Source organism: Tetrao urogallus (genome assembly GCF_951394365.1).
Source record: "Tetrao urogallus genome assembly, chromosome: 21".
NCBI classification, from domain to species: domain Eukaryota; kingdom Metazoa; phylum Chordata; class Aves; order Galliformes; family Phasianidae; genus Tetrao; species Tetrao urogallus.
The window spans coordinates 6262630-6277471 of NC_136834.1; the positions used below are offsets into that span (position 1 = coordinate 6262630).

Below are 14842 nucleotides of genomic sequence, written 5' to 3' on the forward strand. Positions count from 1 at the left end.
TCGCCATCGGCCGGAACGCAGCGGTAACAATTCTTTCCCACAATTTATTCAGGAAAATGTACAAAACGTTTCCGGCTTCGCTTTAGTCCTCCTCCTCCTCCTCCTCCTCGTCCTGGTTGATCTGGAAGTAGCGCAGCTCGTAGCTCTCCTTGCTGTTGGCCACCACACGCAGCCAGTCGCGGAGGTTGTTCTTCTTCAGGTATTTCTTGGTCAGGTACTTCAGGTACCTGCGGGACAGAGCGGCTGGGCCAGCGCACGGCAGCGCCCCAAGGGTGGGCTGCCCGGCCCCGCTCACCTCCCCCAGCCACAGCCAGCAAAGGAGCGCCCACCTCCAGGCCTCCCACCCAGTGCTGCCCTCAGCCCCCCCGGGGAATGCGTGGATTCTGTGTGCAGGCACCACAAGTGATCCCCAACATCCCCACCTGGCCAACCCCCCCCTTAGGCTGGCAGCCACCACCTCCCCCTGCCCTCCAGGAGGGGGAAAACAAGGCCCCGGTCCCTGTGTGTTTCAGCAGCCCCCAGGATGCGCTGAGCTGAGCATCACAGCGACACCAGCAGCACCATCACACACCAACCTCTTCCCACTGCTCCAAGCCTCCAGTTCCCCCACTTGCTATCTCCACCCACAGAAAAAATAATTTAAAAAAAAAAAAAAAATTAAAAAAAACAAAAAAAAAAAAAACAAAAAAAAAAACAAACCAACATTATCAAGGCCAGATAAGAGACAAATGTCAGGCAAGAGCCAGGCAGACAGCCAGCAGTATGAGAGTAAGGAGGCTGTAATGGAACAGCCTGGATACATACCAGGCACGGCCACACAGGTAAAGGCCAGGACTGCCTGCCTGCCACCTCAAAACACCAGCAGGATGCTAAAGGTGAGGCTCACAAAGCAGCACCCTGCTCCAAATTCCGCTCCTGTCAGTTGTGCATCACACAGCCGTCCTGCTGAGGTTTCTCAACCACATCTGTCTTAATCACTCAGTCATTGTACCTATCCGCACATGGTGCTTCACCAGGTCAGCACACCTTAGTGCTTCCTCACACATTCCCATTTTAGAGGTTCAGATCTTGCACCTCTGGCACTAATGACGCCATCTTCACCAAGCACTGCAACCCCAGAAAAACAAAGTGCCTCCTCATGACACACGTCCACAGCAGCGCACAGGGAAAACCCACAGAGCACAGCTCAATTCCATTATAAGCAAAGGACCTCCAGCCCTCACTGCCCAAACACCCAGCAACCGGCACACACTGCCCAGTGCTGCGGTCCCAGGGCTGTGCAGTGCTGCCTCACACAGCCCAGGGCTCAGCACAGCCCACAGCCCTGTCCTGCAGCACCCACCACGTTCTCACCTCTTAGAGAAGGGCACCTCTGAAGTAACAGTGATCTTGCTTTTGCTCCTCTCGATGGTCACCACGCCACCGCCCAGGTTTCCAGCCTTCCCGTTCACTTTGATCCGCTCCTGTAAGAACTGCTCCTGTAGGAGGGAACAGACGCTCAGTCAGGGCTGCTGGCAGCTGTTCACGCTCAGCACTTCAGTGTTTTGGCCAGAACTAAGAGGAGGCAAAAGGACCACGTGCCACTGAAGAGCAAAGGAAAGCCTTCCCCTGTGGGCCTGGATCCTCTCACATGGGCAAACATTACAGCTCACACCGAGCCAGTCACACCTGCACAGAAGGGACACACTAAAGGCCAAGTGACCACAGCACTGCAATAAGACATCTCCTATGCTGTGAGCAGAGCAAGGCATGTTCTGATTTCTCTTGGACTCAACGACCCTTTCAGGTCCTTTCCAAATGAAATACTCCCAAAAGACACTTCATCACAAACCCACACCTCAGAGATGTGTCTGAATGCAGCAACAAGCAAAGCCTGAATGAAAGCAGCCATCAAACAGCGATGGAACCCGGTGCTCTCCTCCAGCGCTGCTCCTCAAAGCCCAGTGTGAAATAAAGCCTCACAGAGACAGATACTAAATAGCGCTCGCAGATAGGCACACGCTTTAGCTGCAAGCTGTGAAGCAGCAATAAACCTCCACCAGCGCCCAGCACTGAGGCACCGGGCTGCCCGAGGAGTGCAGAGCAGCGAGAGGAGCACAGGGCTCACACACTGCAGGCCCCGGGCGGCCCCAGCACTCACAAAGTTGGCGGCGTCCATGATGCCATCCTCCACCGGGTGCGTGCAGTCCAGCGTGAACTTCAGCACCTGCTTCTTTTTTTTGCCACCCTTCGCCGCGGGTTTCTTCTGCGGGACGGGGAGAGAGAAAAGCCGTGAGGGTCGACGAGGGAGGAACCGGGGGCAGACAAAAGGGACGGGGTGAGGGCAGCCGGGAGCGGCCGGCGGTTCGAGGAGGGAAACAGGGACAGGACAGGAGCCCCGCACCGCCCGAGCCCGGCGGAAGGGGGAGGCGGAGGCCCGGGCCCAACACCACGCGTAGGTCCGAGCTGCGCCGGGCCGGGCCGGGCCGGGCCCCCCAAGAGCGGAGCCGGGCGGACCGGAGAAGCCGGCCGGGCAGAGCGGGGGGCGGCCCGGAGCGGACGGGAAGGCGAGCAGCGCGGCGAGCACTCACCACGGGCGCCATGGCGGCTCCAGCGAGGGGCAAAAAGGGAGCGCCTCCCCGCGCGCATGCGCGGAAGCTCTCTCGGGCGGCCACCGCGCACGCGCCGCCCCCCGCACCGCTTGCGCCCACGCCGCCGCCGGGCCGCGCGCAGGGAGAGCGGCGGCGCGCGCCGTGCGTAGGCAGCGCCGAACGATCGCCGAACGATCGATGGATTCCGGCCGCTGCGCGCCGCTGGGCCCCGCCCGCTCGTGTCTCTGCCGGCGGGCGGCGCGGCCTGGCCGAGGCCGGGGGCCGCGGAGGGGGCGGGGCCGCCGGGTGGGGGCGGGGCCGGGGCGAGGGGGCGGGGCCCGGATCCCGCCGGCAGCGGCCACGTGCGTGCGGCGGGGCGCCGCGCCCCGCACCGGGCCGATGTGCGGTTACGGTGCGGGCGCGTCCCCGCGGTGTTGGCGACACGGAGCAGCCGAGGAGCAACCCGTCACGAGGGCCACCCCGTGAAGGGGAACGCTCCGTCACTGGGGTCACCCCGTCACCGCGGAGCACCCCGACGTGGGGATCGCCGTGTCACGAGGGACGTCCCACTGGAAGGGACGCCCCAATAACGGGGATGCCCTAAAGACAGCGACGCCCCAATGACGGGGACACCCGTCGCGGGGTCACCCCACACGAGGCCCCATCCCAAGGCCGTGTTCCCGGCGGCATTGCCCCCCCCCCCGCAGCCCGCGGAGCCGCCCCGCGAGGCCCGCGGTTAAAAATAGCCGGGCCGGGAGGATCCGCCCCGCGGCGCTGGGGCCGGCGGCGGGGCAGGGGCTGCCGATGGCGGGCGGCATCTTCTCCCCGCTGGGGAGCTGCGCGGAGCTGGAGCAGGGCGCCTGGCACCCGCTGGTGTGCCTGCTGTGCCACGGCCCCTTCCAGCAGCCCTGCCTGCTCGACTGCTACCACGCCTTCTGCGCCAGCTGCCTGCGGGGCCGCGCCGCCTCCGGCCGCCTGCGCTGCCCCCTCTGCGGGTACGGCCAGGCGGGACGCCGCGGTGCGTGGGGGCTGCCCCGCGAGTCCCGCCCCGCGCCGGTGCTCAGCCCGCCCCTTCCCTCAGGCATCCCTCGGTGGTGCGGGGCGGCACGGGGCTGCCACCCGTGGACCGCCTGCTTCAGTTCCTGGTGGACAGCTCGGCGGAGGGCTCGGAGGACGCGCAGTGCGCCAACTGCGACCGGCGATGCGCCGAGGCGGTGAGGAACCGGCAAAGCTCGGGACCCCGCTGCGACTTCGCCACCGACGCCGCCACCACCGCCTCTGTGCCCGCAGGACTTGGACACCATGTGCTTCTGCAACACCTGCAGCCAGCCGCTGTGCGCCCCGTGCCGCGAGGAGACGCACCGCGCCAAAGTCTTCGCCCGCCATGAGATCGTGTCGCTCAGCAAGCGCACCAAAGCCATCCACAAGAAGTGCCGTGAGTACCGCCCGCGGGCGCCGCGCTGTGCCGTGCCGCACCGGGCAAGACGTCCCTGTCCCTTGCAGCACTGCACGAGGAGCCCTACATCATGTTCTCCACCGAGAAGAAGTCCATGCTCTGCATCAACTGCTTCAGGGACATGCAGGGGTAAGTGTCCCCGTGTCCCCATACGCTTCCCCATGGCCACGTGTCCCAGCCGTGCCCTCCTGCCCGCCTCGCCACAGGGAGAGCCGCGCGCATTGCATTGACATCGAGACGGCGTACGTGCAGGGCTGCGAGAAGCTGGACCAAGCAGTGCTGGTAGGTGAGCGTGGGGTCAGGCGCAGGGCCACAGCAGTGCCACAACCTCCTTGCTGCCCCGCAGGCAGTGAAGGAGCTGCAGACATCCACACGGGAGGCCATCGTCCTCCTCAAGGCCATGATCGAGGAGGTGCGCAACAGTGCCAGCGAGGAGGAGTCAGCCATCAACGCCCTGTTCAGCGGCATGCAGGTGCGGGGCTGTGGGGCTGTGCCCGTGGGTGTCCCAGCAGCCCCGTGCCCTGTAGCGTGGTGCTGGCGTTGAGCTGAGCTGCAGGACAAAGTGTGCCCGTGCTGTTGGCAGGAGCAGCTCTCTGACAGGAAGAAAGCACTCTTGAAAGCTGTGCAGAGGTGAGAGGCTGCGGGGCCTCGGGTTCCCTCCTGGCGTGCGCCGAGTGCCTGGGCAGCTCCTCACGGCCGGCTCCTGCTCTGCACAGCCAGCACGAGGAGAAAGAGAAGGCGTTCAAGGAGCAGCTGGCCCACCTTGCCTCCCTGCTGCCCACCCTGCAGGTAGGGCCGGGCCGGGTCGCTCACCCCTTGGTGTGCCAAGCCCTGGCTCTGGGCTGAGGGTCGGACAGACCCCGGGGAAGTGGCAGCAGTGACACCGCTGTGCACAGGTCCACCTGGTGATCTGCTCAGCCTTCCTGAGCTCCGCCAACAAAGCTGAGTTCCTCGACCTGGGCTACGTGAGTAGTGCTGGCGCTGTGCAGTGCGCGGTGCCACGGTGCCAAGACCTCACACAGCCCCGACCCACCTCAACGCTGCCTTCCAGCAACTGATGGAGCGGCTGCAGAGGATCGTCAAGCTGCCGCACCGCCTGCGGCCAGCCCAGACCAGCAAGGTACCACGGGGCTGACCCCTGCCAACCCCCCCATGGGCAGCCCCAGCCCCAGCCCTGCCCCAGCCCCACCGCCCATCTCACCCTGCAGATCAACACTGAGTACCGTGCAGAGTTTGCACGCTGCCTGGAGCCCCTGCTGGTGCTCACCCCTCGCCGCTCTGTGGTGGGCAGTGCTGGTGGCATCGGGTCTGGCATCAGCGGAGCAAACATGTGAGGTGCTGGGGTGGGGTGGGCAGAGGGGCTGTATGCTGTGCCACGTGTTCCCTCCCGAATCGCTGCGTTGCCGTGCCCGGCTCACCCCCCTTCCCTGCCCTTGAGACTGTCCCCATGAAGGTGGCACGGGGACAGCATAGAATGCAGCTGTGCTGATGAACGACAGGCACGGGGGCTTCAAGTGACAGTTCTAGGAACGGGGCAGGCAGTGCTGGCAGCGGCCACCGAGCAACACTGCGCAGTCTGCAGCCGCACCAAGGGCCATGCCGAGCTCCAGCCAGCGCCGTGCCAGCTCCTGCTCACCGCACACCCCGCTTCACCGTGGCCCCGCAGCCTCTTGGCCCGCCACTATTTTTATCAGAATTTCAGAGAAGTGCCCGGCCGTTCCTTGCTGGGATATATTTAGGCCCATTGATGTCACAGTGGCGCGGGCCCTGCCAGGCGCTGCCGGCTGCTCGTCCCGCGGAAAGGACAAACAGGCGCTGCCACCCATGGGCACCACTCCTCGCACCCAGCCGGGCTCTGCGGCATGGGGCAGCTGAGCACCAGGACAACGGAGCTGCACAGTGGGACTGCAACCCTGCACGGTGGGATCGTGGCATTGCTCGATGGGGAAGTGGTGCTGCTTAGTGGGACTGCAGCGCTGCACGGGGCCAGCAGGGAGCCGGGGGAGGTGGTGGCAGCAGTAGGGGTGCAGGATGGGGCAGAGGTGGGCAGGGAGCTCCTGCAGAAACGTGGCTGCACCAAGCTGGCTCCTGCTTCCTTTGTGCCAGAGCTGAGCTGGGCAGTAAGCACCAGTGTGGGGCTTGTTATAGAAGCCTGATTTTGGGGCAGCACAACGTGCTTCCAACCAACCTGGGTACCCGAGTGCAGGAAGACACCAGGGGGGCGCTGGAAGTTTGTATCTCAGGGGTTGGATGTCCTCAGCCCTGGATGCGGTTCCAGCTGCAGGGAGCAGCAGGTCCCAGGGGCCGCCCTCTGCATCCCACCGCCGTCACCTCCATGCAGGATCCCTGGCGGCCAATGCTCCAAGACACTGATGGTGCCCGGCTGTCCCCCCGCTGGTGATAAGATGTCCAGCAGCTCCATGGTGCGGAAGCCGACGCTGCACCGATACATCAGCACCAAAGTGCTGCTGGCCGAGGGCCGCGAGACGCCGTTCGCTGAGCACTGCCGCAACTATGAGAACACCTACAGGGTATGGGGCAGGTGGGGGGGGAGAGGAGGAAGCTCCTGACCCTCACTGCCCATTGCTGTGCCTCTCCCGTGCGCGCAGATGCTCCAGGCAGAGATCCAGGGCCTGAAGGACCAGGTGCAGGAGCTGCACCGTGACCTCACCAAGCACCACTCCCTCATCCGCACGGAGATCATGAGCGAGATCCTGCAGAAGTCGCTGCAGATGGATGTGCAGATTGCGGCCCACTACTCCTCGGTGGAAATGATGCGCAGCGTGTTTGAGGAGGTGCGGGGGCAGGATCCCTTCCTCCCTCCCCCAGAGCTGCGTGCCTGTGCCAGCAGCACCGGTTCCCGTTGCAGGTCTGGGAAGAGACGTACCAGAGGGTGGCCAACGAGCAGGAGATCTATGAAGGTACGGCTGACGGGCAGCCAGCCCAGCAGCAGCTCAGTGCTGCAGGGCACAGACACGGCACTCTCGTCCCCAGCCCAGCTCCACGACCTGCTGCAGCTGCGGCAGGAGAACAGCTGCCTGACCACCATCACCAAGCAGATCGCGCCCTACGTCCGCTCCATCGCCAAGGTGAAGGAGCGGCTGGAGCCCAGGTGAGCAGTGTGGGTGCTTTTGGTGCTGGGGCCCATCCCTGCTCCCCTTTCTATACCCAGCCACGTCTGGCTCATCCTGCTGCAGGTTGCAGGAGCCCCGGGAGCCCAAGGATGAGCACACGCAGATGCTGCTCAGGATTGATGACAGCAGTGAGGCAGCACAAAGGTAGGTGACAGCCAGGGTCTCAGTGCAGACAGCTCAGGGCATGGGGACGCCTCATTCCAGCCCCTCGTGCTGGCAGCAGGAAAACCTTGGTGCCATCTGCATCGCCCCACACCTCTCTGGACGGCGAGGAGGAAAAGCAAAGCGCTTTCAGGGGGTCAGATGCCCTTGCGTGCCCTCTGAGCACAAGGGATCGGAGGGGATTAGAGCTCTGGAAAAGAGCTGCTTAACCCGGCGGGCTCAGCTGCCTGCCCCTGCCCTAGGGACAGCTCACCCGGCGGCACGGACAGCAGGGAGCGGGCGCTGGGCAGCCGAGGGGGCTGCACACCCGCTCTCATCCCCGGGGACTCACCCCCAAAGAAGAAGGAGCACCGTGGCAGCGCACAGAGCAGCGGGACCCCGAGCGCAGAGCGGCAGGAGCCCCCCGGCTCGAGCTGAGCTCCGGGAGCTGCGCTGCTCAGCATCGGCTGTGAGCGACCGCGGTTTGCGTGGGAATGGTCAGCTGTGTGAGAGCTGCCCTGCGGAGGCACAGGTCTGTGTCCAGCACGCCTGGATGCTGCCTGCTTTTGTCTTTCTGTTAGCGGGGGGTTGTGGTTTTCCTCGTAGAATGTTCAAACACGTGGCTCGTGCCATCAGCAAGGATGGAAAAACAGACTGAATGTGGCTGAGTTTGGAGTGTATCGCATAGCAAACATCGGGCTTAGGATGACTGAAAGAAAATTCCTTTGTATTCCCCATCCTGTGTGTGAAAAGTGAAAATAAAAGTGCATAAATGGACTCTGCTCTTTGTTCTGGCCCAGGGCAAAGGGGTTTGCCAGGTCTCGTTGGTGCAGCCCTTCTCAAAAAAGCTTGAAACAATTGAAAAAAATAAATAAATTTGAGCTCACAAATAACTACACAGAAATAATCACCACTACCTGGTTGTTATATTTTCGTGTTTGTTCTTCTCCTCCAAGCTAAAAACACAGTAAAAGAATCTGTCAGTGAACGTTTTAAGCTGATACCCAGTGCAGAAAGTGCTCTGTAATACGAAGCACAGCCCCGAGAAGAAAGGATTCCACACAGGTTAAGCAAGTGGAGCCCAAGGATTTGCACCTATCTCACCAGCTACGAGATTCAGGTACTGGGAGTCATAGTCATACTTCAGTGTAACACTGCAGAGCACTGAAAACCCATTGGGAGTTATAAAATGAGGAACTCAAGGTTTGATGCTCCGACCGTCACCTCGAGGTCCCCAAATAACAACCAGACAGAAGTTGGCAATTATTTTTTTTCCTCTTTTATAAAAAAAAGTCACAAAAGCGATTCCCATCAGTGCCCTCTTTCCTGAGCTGAATCACAGTATCTTGCCAGGAATACTGCAAGCCCGAAGCGTGTGCTGACAAGCGACTCATTTCCGTTCCAGCAAGGAAGAACTACGTAAAACCCAAGAAAACAGTGAACCTCTTTGGTATATCACAACTGAATAAATTATACCACAAAGCTTGAATAGGAACCATTTCCAAAATGGCAATGTTTAAAATAGCATTAGCTAGCCAAACTTTTTTTGTTTATAGAGAATTTCCCTGGAAGCTTCTCCCATCCATACCAGCATCCCAGGTCTTCCCCCAAACCAAGCACTACAGCTCTCTGGAAGCCCCCTCCCGACTCCAAACCAAAGCCCTGGGATCTCTGGGGACAGAGCTGGCCAGCGGAGACGCCTGGCAGGGCAGGAAGCAGCGTGATTTGGAAGCAGGTCTTGGACGAGCACCGTCTGCACGCGCAGAGCAGACACAGCAAGGAGGCTTGGGACAGAAGCGGCCGGATGGCTCCTGAGCTCACTGAGAGAAACGAGAGCCGCTCATCCCCCGGGCACGGCATGGAGGTGCTGGCAATGCAGGAGTGCCAGGAGCACGGAGGAGCTCCATCAGCAGCGTCAGGGGAGCCCCGCTGCGTGCCGTGCCGCCAGCTGACATGCAGACGTTCCACAGACCGGCGCGTCCGACAAGACGAGAGGCGTGCTCCTGCAAGCTGCCCGAGAAGCAGCCAGGGGCTTGCAGGACCAGGCCTCCAGAGATTAAAGCTGTGCTGTCTGGCTTGTGAGGTCAAAAAGCTTTAAAAATTTATGCCATCAGAACGACGATCCAGCTGGCATCTTTCCAGTGCAGGGGTGGAAGGGCAAAACTCATTCTCCAGAGGAATCAGTCCACATGAGCTTCAGTACAATTCAGCTGTTTTAGGCAGGAGGATCATTTCTCTTTAAGATTGCTATAGGCTAAGTTATCCAGAAGATCCCTGAATGTGCAACGGAGGACTCTTATCTCGAGGAGGATGAACGAGCTGCTGATCTCCTAGTGACCTGGAAGGCCGCCCAGCCCTGCAGCCCTCAGCGAGCGGACAGCTGGGAAATGGGAGCAGGCTGCTCGGCGCCAGCACTATGCATAGTTCCTCACCCGGAGCTGGAGGTTTTCTCAACCGGTCCAGTTCCAGCCCGTGCTACAGTTCCACTTTCACTCCTTTAATAAAAGGGAGACCCGATGGCACCTTCCTTTTGTACTCCAGATATTCCTCTCCAAAAAAGTGAATGAGCGTGATCTCCTCCTCTTCTATCCTCTCCCTGAAGAAGCGCCATGACGCTAACGTGTAGCCGACCACGCAGATGGGATTGCAGAGCAACACCTGCCAGCAGACAACAGCAGTTAACGCCCCTTCGGCTCCACCACGGCCCCATCCCCACAGGGCACCGATGCTGACAGCCCGCGGTTCTGTCACATACAGGTTTGGGGCAGCATTAACAAGCAATCAGATCATAGGAGGAAAGGATCCGAGGGTTTTGCATACAGTACCTGTGTTCCAATACTCCAGTAAAACCATCCCACGTAAGACGGGTGCCGGAACCACCCATACACCCCACTTGTCACCAAAGTATGAGTGTCCGATTTCTCATTCTGAACAATATGGTTGAAGTTGGAGCCAGCTGTGAGCATGGCAGCTTTCCTCAGACAATCCCCAAAGATCACCATCAATAACCCTACAGTACTCAGCCAGGTGATCTGCTTCATCTCTGCAAGTGAAGAAGCACGGGTCACTACAGGTTCGAGCAGGGGGCTCCGCGCTGAGGGCAGGGGGTGCAGGCAGGACCCCAGGGAGGTCAGGCAGGGTCACAAAGGTGGCAGGGCTTCTGCCCCACCTCAGAGCAAAGCAATGAACATCGCACAGGCTGTGCTCAACACGCTGCCGCTCTGCAACAAGAAAAGCATCAGCTGCTGCACCCCTGCCCCTTAACTGAGTGAACAGCACCGTCTGCAGCACACAGCGCTGCCACTCTGAGAGACACAGCATGAAGCAGGGCCTGGCTTTGTGTTGTGAAGCAAAGCTCAGGCAGAGCAGAGCTCACCCAGCAACCCTGGGGTTCAGCAGGAGGCTCAGCAGCCTGGCATTACAGCCACCTCCACTGCAGGGGAAGGACAGCACCGCCCTCCACCAAAAAGCAAACGGATTTGCAGACACACGTAATTTAAGTAAGGCTATTTCTATTAGCAGTACAGCATGACAAGCGTGGCCAGAAGCACCATCCAAGCACATGAGCGGGTGTGTTGGGGACCACAGCACGGGGCTGAGGCTGACCTGGCAGCAGGAGCTTCTCCAGCGTGAACTCCACCCAGGAGGAGAGTGCGGCCAGGTTGTACTCGAAGCTGTGGTTGAGCAGGAAGGAATCCAGCGAGAGGCTGCGCGGGTTGTTGATGGCCGTCACCAGGTACTCGGAGTAGTGGAACAGCGACAGCGAGCACATGTACCTGCAGGGGGGGCACCGCGGGGCCCGGGGGTCGCTCGCATCTCGGCCCTGGGGCCCGGTGATCCCTCCTTTCCCGGTGCGGCCCCCCCAGCTCTGCGACACCCCTCCTCCGTTCCCGGCGCCCCCCTCGGAGCACCACCCAACCCCCCCCTATAGCCTCTCCCGGCCCTCACCAGCCGAAGTGCCGCCACGCGGAACGGCCGGCGCTCAGCAGCAGCCCGCAGCCGAAGGCGAAGCCCAGGAAGCCGGCCCGGATGGCGATCTGCAAGCAGAGAACAGGCAGCGCGCTGCCGTCGGCCCCGAGGCCCAACCCGGCGCCCCCCGCCCCGCCCCGCCCCACACCTTGTACAGCGGCCGCGGGTAGAGCAGCAGCAGCGCCGCGTTCACGACGGCCACGTGCAGGGCGAGCGCCAGGCGGCCCCGCAGGCCCGGCGCGGCGAGCAGGGCGGGCGGAGAGCCCAGAGCCAGCGGCAGCGCGGCCACCGAGGCGCCCAGCAGGAAGGCGGCCAGACTGGCCCGCGCCTCCCGGCTCAGCCGCCCGCGCCGCCACCGCCCGGCCGCCTCCGTCGCCGCCATCTTGGCGGCACGCCCCGCCCCGCCCCGCGTCGCCCTGGAAACGGCCGCGCGCGCAGCTCCACGCCCTCGCCCGAGTTCTCGCGAGACGACCCGCCCCGCGGCGGCGTTCTCGCGAGAGAGCGAAAGCCCGCGCCTGCGCGGTCGCTGGGGGACGCGGCTCGGAGCGCGCGGAGGCGCCCCGCCTGCAGCTGTGTGCAGCGTTTTTTATTGAAAACTGGAAAACACCAACGGCGAAAAGCAGCGCGGCCGAGCTGCGGCCCGAGCTGCCGGCGAACGGCGCGCTCCCTCGGGCCGTGGCCCCGCGCCGCGCCCTACGAGGCCGAGCCGATGGAGTCCGACAGGAAGGTGATGTACCCCGAGGAGGCGGACGGCGAACTGAAGAAGCTGCTGGTGCTGCCCCGCCCGCCGTCCCCCAGGCCCGGCCGTGCCGCCCACGGCTCCGCGCCCGGCCCCGCTCGCCGCGCCCGCCCCGCGCAGCCCCCGGCCGGCATCGGCACGGGGAGCCGCGCCGGGTCCTCTGACGGCTGCCCCGGTACCGCGAGGCCGGGCGGCCGCCGGGGCTCCCGCTGGAGAGCGGCTAGGGGGAAGGCGGAGAGCAGCGCCCGGGGCTGCGCCGCCGCGGGCAGCAGTGCCACCGAGGCCGAGCGCCCCGTGCCGCCCGCCGCCCCCCGCTCGCCGCCGAACGCGTGCGGCTCGGCCAGGCGAAGGTCCTCGCGGGAGAGGTGCGGCGGCACGGCCAGGCTGTCGGCGGAGCGGCGGCGGAAGGCGAGCCGCTCGTCGGGGTGGGGGCTGAAGCCGTGGTGGGGCCGGTCACGATGGGGGGCCAGGAGCCGGGCCAGCCCCGCCGCCTCTCCGCCCGGCCCCCAGTGCTGCAGGTATGCCGCGACCTGGCTGCTGGTCCACAGGTCTGTCTCGTCGTGAGAGAAGCGACGCAGTGGGGGCACCTGTGAGAAAGCACTGTTAGCACTGGGGGCTGCGGCTCTGCTGCCCTGGCACCCGCCACCCAACCTCACCTGCAGGTACTGCATGCGGTCCCCCGGCTCCGTCCTGGCAGGGCTCACCGGGGGCAGGCTCTGCTCCAGCACTGAGAAGTCACGTGTGGCAACAGGGTCCAGCACCAGGACCTCAGCCGCGCAGCCATACTCGTAGGGGCGGTCGTACACCAGCTCTCCTGCCACGGCCACTGCACCCTCCAGGCTGCTCTCTGACAGGAATGGGTGCGCTGTCATTTTGGGCACACCCTGCCCTCAGCGCGTCCCCCCCTGCCACGCACCCCACCTTCGTCCTCATCTTCGTTGGCCAGCACGGTGCGGCACTTCTCGCAGACAGCACGCGGGTTGGCACGGTAGCGGTCGCAGGCCCAAAGGAAGAGGGGCAGGAGCAGGGACTGTGCCAGCGAGCACCAGAGGAGACACAGCACCATCCACTCGGAGGAGGTGTCCGAGCGCAGGCTGGCAGCGCTCACCACCTGTAGCACCAACCCGTCACCAGCAGCCCCACACGCCCGCACCCCTTCCCTGTAGCACTCACCAGTACTGGGAAGCCCATCAGGATGTCATAGACGAGGACAACGATGGTGATCAGATAGGTGATCTGCAGGGAGGTCTTGACAGACTCGGATCCGTCAATGGAGGAGCGCCGCTTGCCCTGGGCGTCCTCCACCACGATGCTGGGCACATGGAAGCGGCTGTTGCTGGCATCGGGGCCGCGTCGACCCAAGACAGTGTGGAAGAGAGCAATGCCAATGCAGACGGCACCAACAGCCATACTGCCCCCAATGAGGAGCAGGAAGCAGACGCCAAAGCCCAGGCCAATCTCTGTCACGACGAAGCGGCAGTCCCTGGCGTAGAAGCGTTCGGTGGTGTCGTGCCACCCCACTGCTGGCAGAGTGGAGAGGATGAAGGAGACCATCCAGATGCCCATCACTGTGTGAACGGCTTGCTTCCGTGTGTTGCTCAGCCTGGGGAGAGGGGCAGAGCCCACGGAGTGCTAAGCACAGTGGGGTCTGCATGCCAGTGCTTGCTGCCCTCTCCCTGGGCTCCGGCACAAGCACTGAATCACGCCTGGGGATGTGATATGGGGCAGATCGGGCCGAGGTACCTGTAGTTGACAGGCCAACGGACCATCCACATGCGATGGTAGGAAAGGGAGGTGACAGAGAAGCAGGTGACCAGTGTCAGGGTGTAGAAGGTGGAAACAAAGACCTTGCAGAGCCCCTCGTTCCACTCGTAGCCTGAGTGCCACCGCCGGAGCTGCACCACAGCGTATGTGGTGATGGGGATGGCAGTGTTGAGGATGTGGGTGCCCGCCAGGGAGCACAGCAGGAACTCAAGCGGCTTCCACTTCTTCTGCTTGGCACTGATGCTGAGGATGCCCCAGGTGTTGGCGAGCAGCGAGACGCCGGCACACGCCAGCCAGGCTACCGCATTGCCAGGCAGCCGCTGCTCATTGTGCATGGTGGAGGGATGGGGCACCATCGGCAGGGCGCTGCGGGGCTGCGGCCGGAGGCATCCTAGGGCACGCTGCGCTCCATTGGGCGGGCAGCGCTGGCTGCTGCCAAGGCCAACACCTGCAAGTGAGTGAGGCTGTCAGCAGCACCACAAGGCACCCCGCAGTGCCACCACAGCCCGGCCGGCTTTTCCCCACCAAGGAGGCGCCTGAGCTCACGGTGCCCGCCGGCACTGCGGCCTCTCGGCTATAATTAGACTCCTAGGGATGAAGCGGCGAGAGGCACTGCTGGCACAACCGCCTCACCCTGGGCACGGGGGGCTGCCCGTGTCCCCGCACTGTGATGTGCAGCGCAGTGCTCGGGGACCCCGCACGGGGCACAGCTCAGCACCCAGAGCTACCCGCACGGCTGCCAAACGTCAGGAGCTATTCTGGGCTTTCCATTAGAAGATTTTCTCTCTTAAAAATAACTGTAGGAAAACCAGCCTCCAGAGCCTGCTGTGCCGACAAGGGAAGCCCGCAGCCCACGCCGCCGGCGCCCCGGGAAGTTCCCGAACACCCCACATCCGCGGTGCCGGCCTCGTGGGTCGTGCAGGGGCTGCTCCTCCACGCGTGACAATCCCCGCACGGGGGCACCACTCGGCCGTCCCCGAGGGGCTGTGCAACGCGCTGAACAAAAAGAAGGAACAAAAAAATAAAAAGAAGAGGGGAAAAGCGTCCGCTCTTATGTAACCGCGGCCCC

General features: G+C 63.1%; 4 protein-coding genes across 4 annotated transcripts; 1 reads left to right on the forward strand and 3 right to left on the reverse strand.

Annotated features, from left to right (window-relative positions):
* Positions 1-82: 82 nt before the first annotated feature.
* RPL22 (ribosomal protein L22) lies at positions 83-3260 on the reverse strand (the record flags this gene model as incomplete). The annotated part of the gene is made up of 5 exons (XM_079545565.1): positions 83-227; positions 1354-1478; positions 2141-2245; positions 2571-2587; positions 3224-3260. 5 exons carry the CDS (start codon positions 3258-3260, stop codon positions 83-85), a joined length of 429 nt encoding a protein of 142 aa, XP_079401691.1.
* A 114-nt stretch (positions 3261-3374) lies between these two features.
* RNF207 (ring finger protein 207) lies at positions 3375-8060 on the forward strand (the record flags this gene model as incomplete). The annotated part of the gene is made up of 17 exons (XM_079545486.1): positions 3375-3565; positions 3652-3784; positions 3861-4005; positions 4074-4155; positions 4233-4308; positions 4373-4498; positions 4610-4656; positions 4743-4815; positions 4923-4991; positions 5078-5146; positions 5235-5356; positions 6368-6557; positions 6636-6821; positions 6896-6947; positions 7021-7138; positions 7224-7304; positions 7565-8060. 17 exons carry the CDS (start codon positions 3375-3377, stop codon positions 7737-7739), a joined length of 1935 nt encoding a protein of 644 aa, XP_079401612.1. The 3' UTR covers positions 7740-8060.
* Positions 8061-9776: 1716 nt separating this feature from the next.
* ICMT (isoprenylcysteine carboxyl methyltransferase) lies at positions 9777-11652 on the reverse strand (the record flags this gene model as incomplete). The annotated part of the gene is made up of 5 exons (XM_079545648.1): positions 9777-9959; positions 10127-10344; positions 10908-11077; positions 11250-11338; positions 11419-11652. The coding sequence occupies 5 exons, from the start codon at positions 11650-11652 to the stop codon at positions 9777-9779; spliced, it is 894 nt and encodes a 297-aa protein (XP_079401774.1).
* Positions 11653-11963: 311 nt separating this feature from the next.
* On the reverse strand, positions 11964-14129 carry GPR153 (G protein-coupled receptor 153; the record flags this gene model as incomplete). Its single annotated transcript, XM_079545657.1, has 5 exons — positions 11964-12596; positions 12666-12856; positions 12931-13120; positions 13183-13612; positions 13753-14129. The coding sequence occupies 5 exons, from the start codon at positions 14127-14129 to the stop codon at positions 11964-11966; spliced, it is 1821 nt and encodes a 606-aa protein (XP_079401783.1).
* Between the last annotated feature and the right edge of the window lie 713 nt (positions 14130-14842).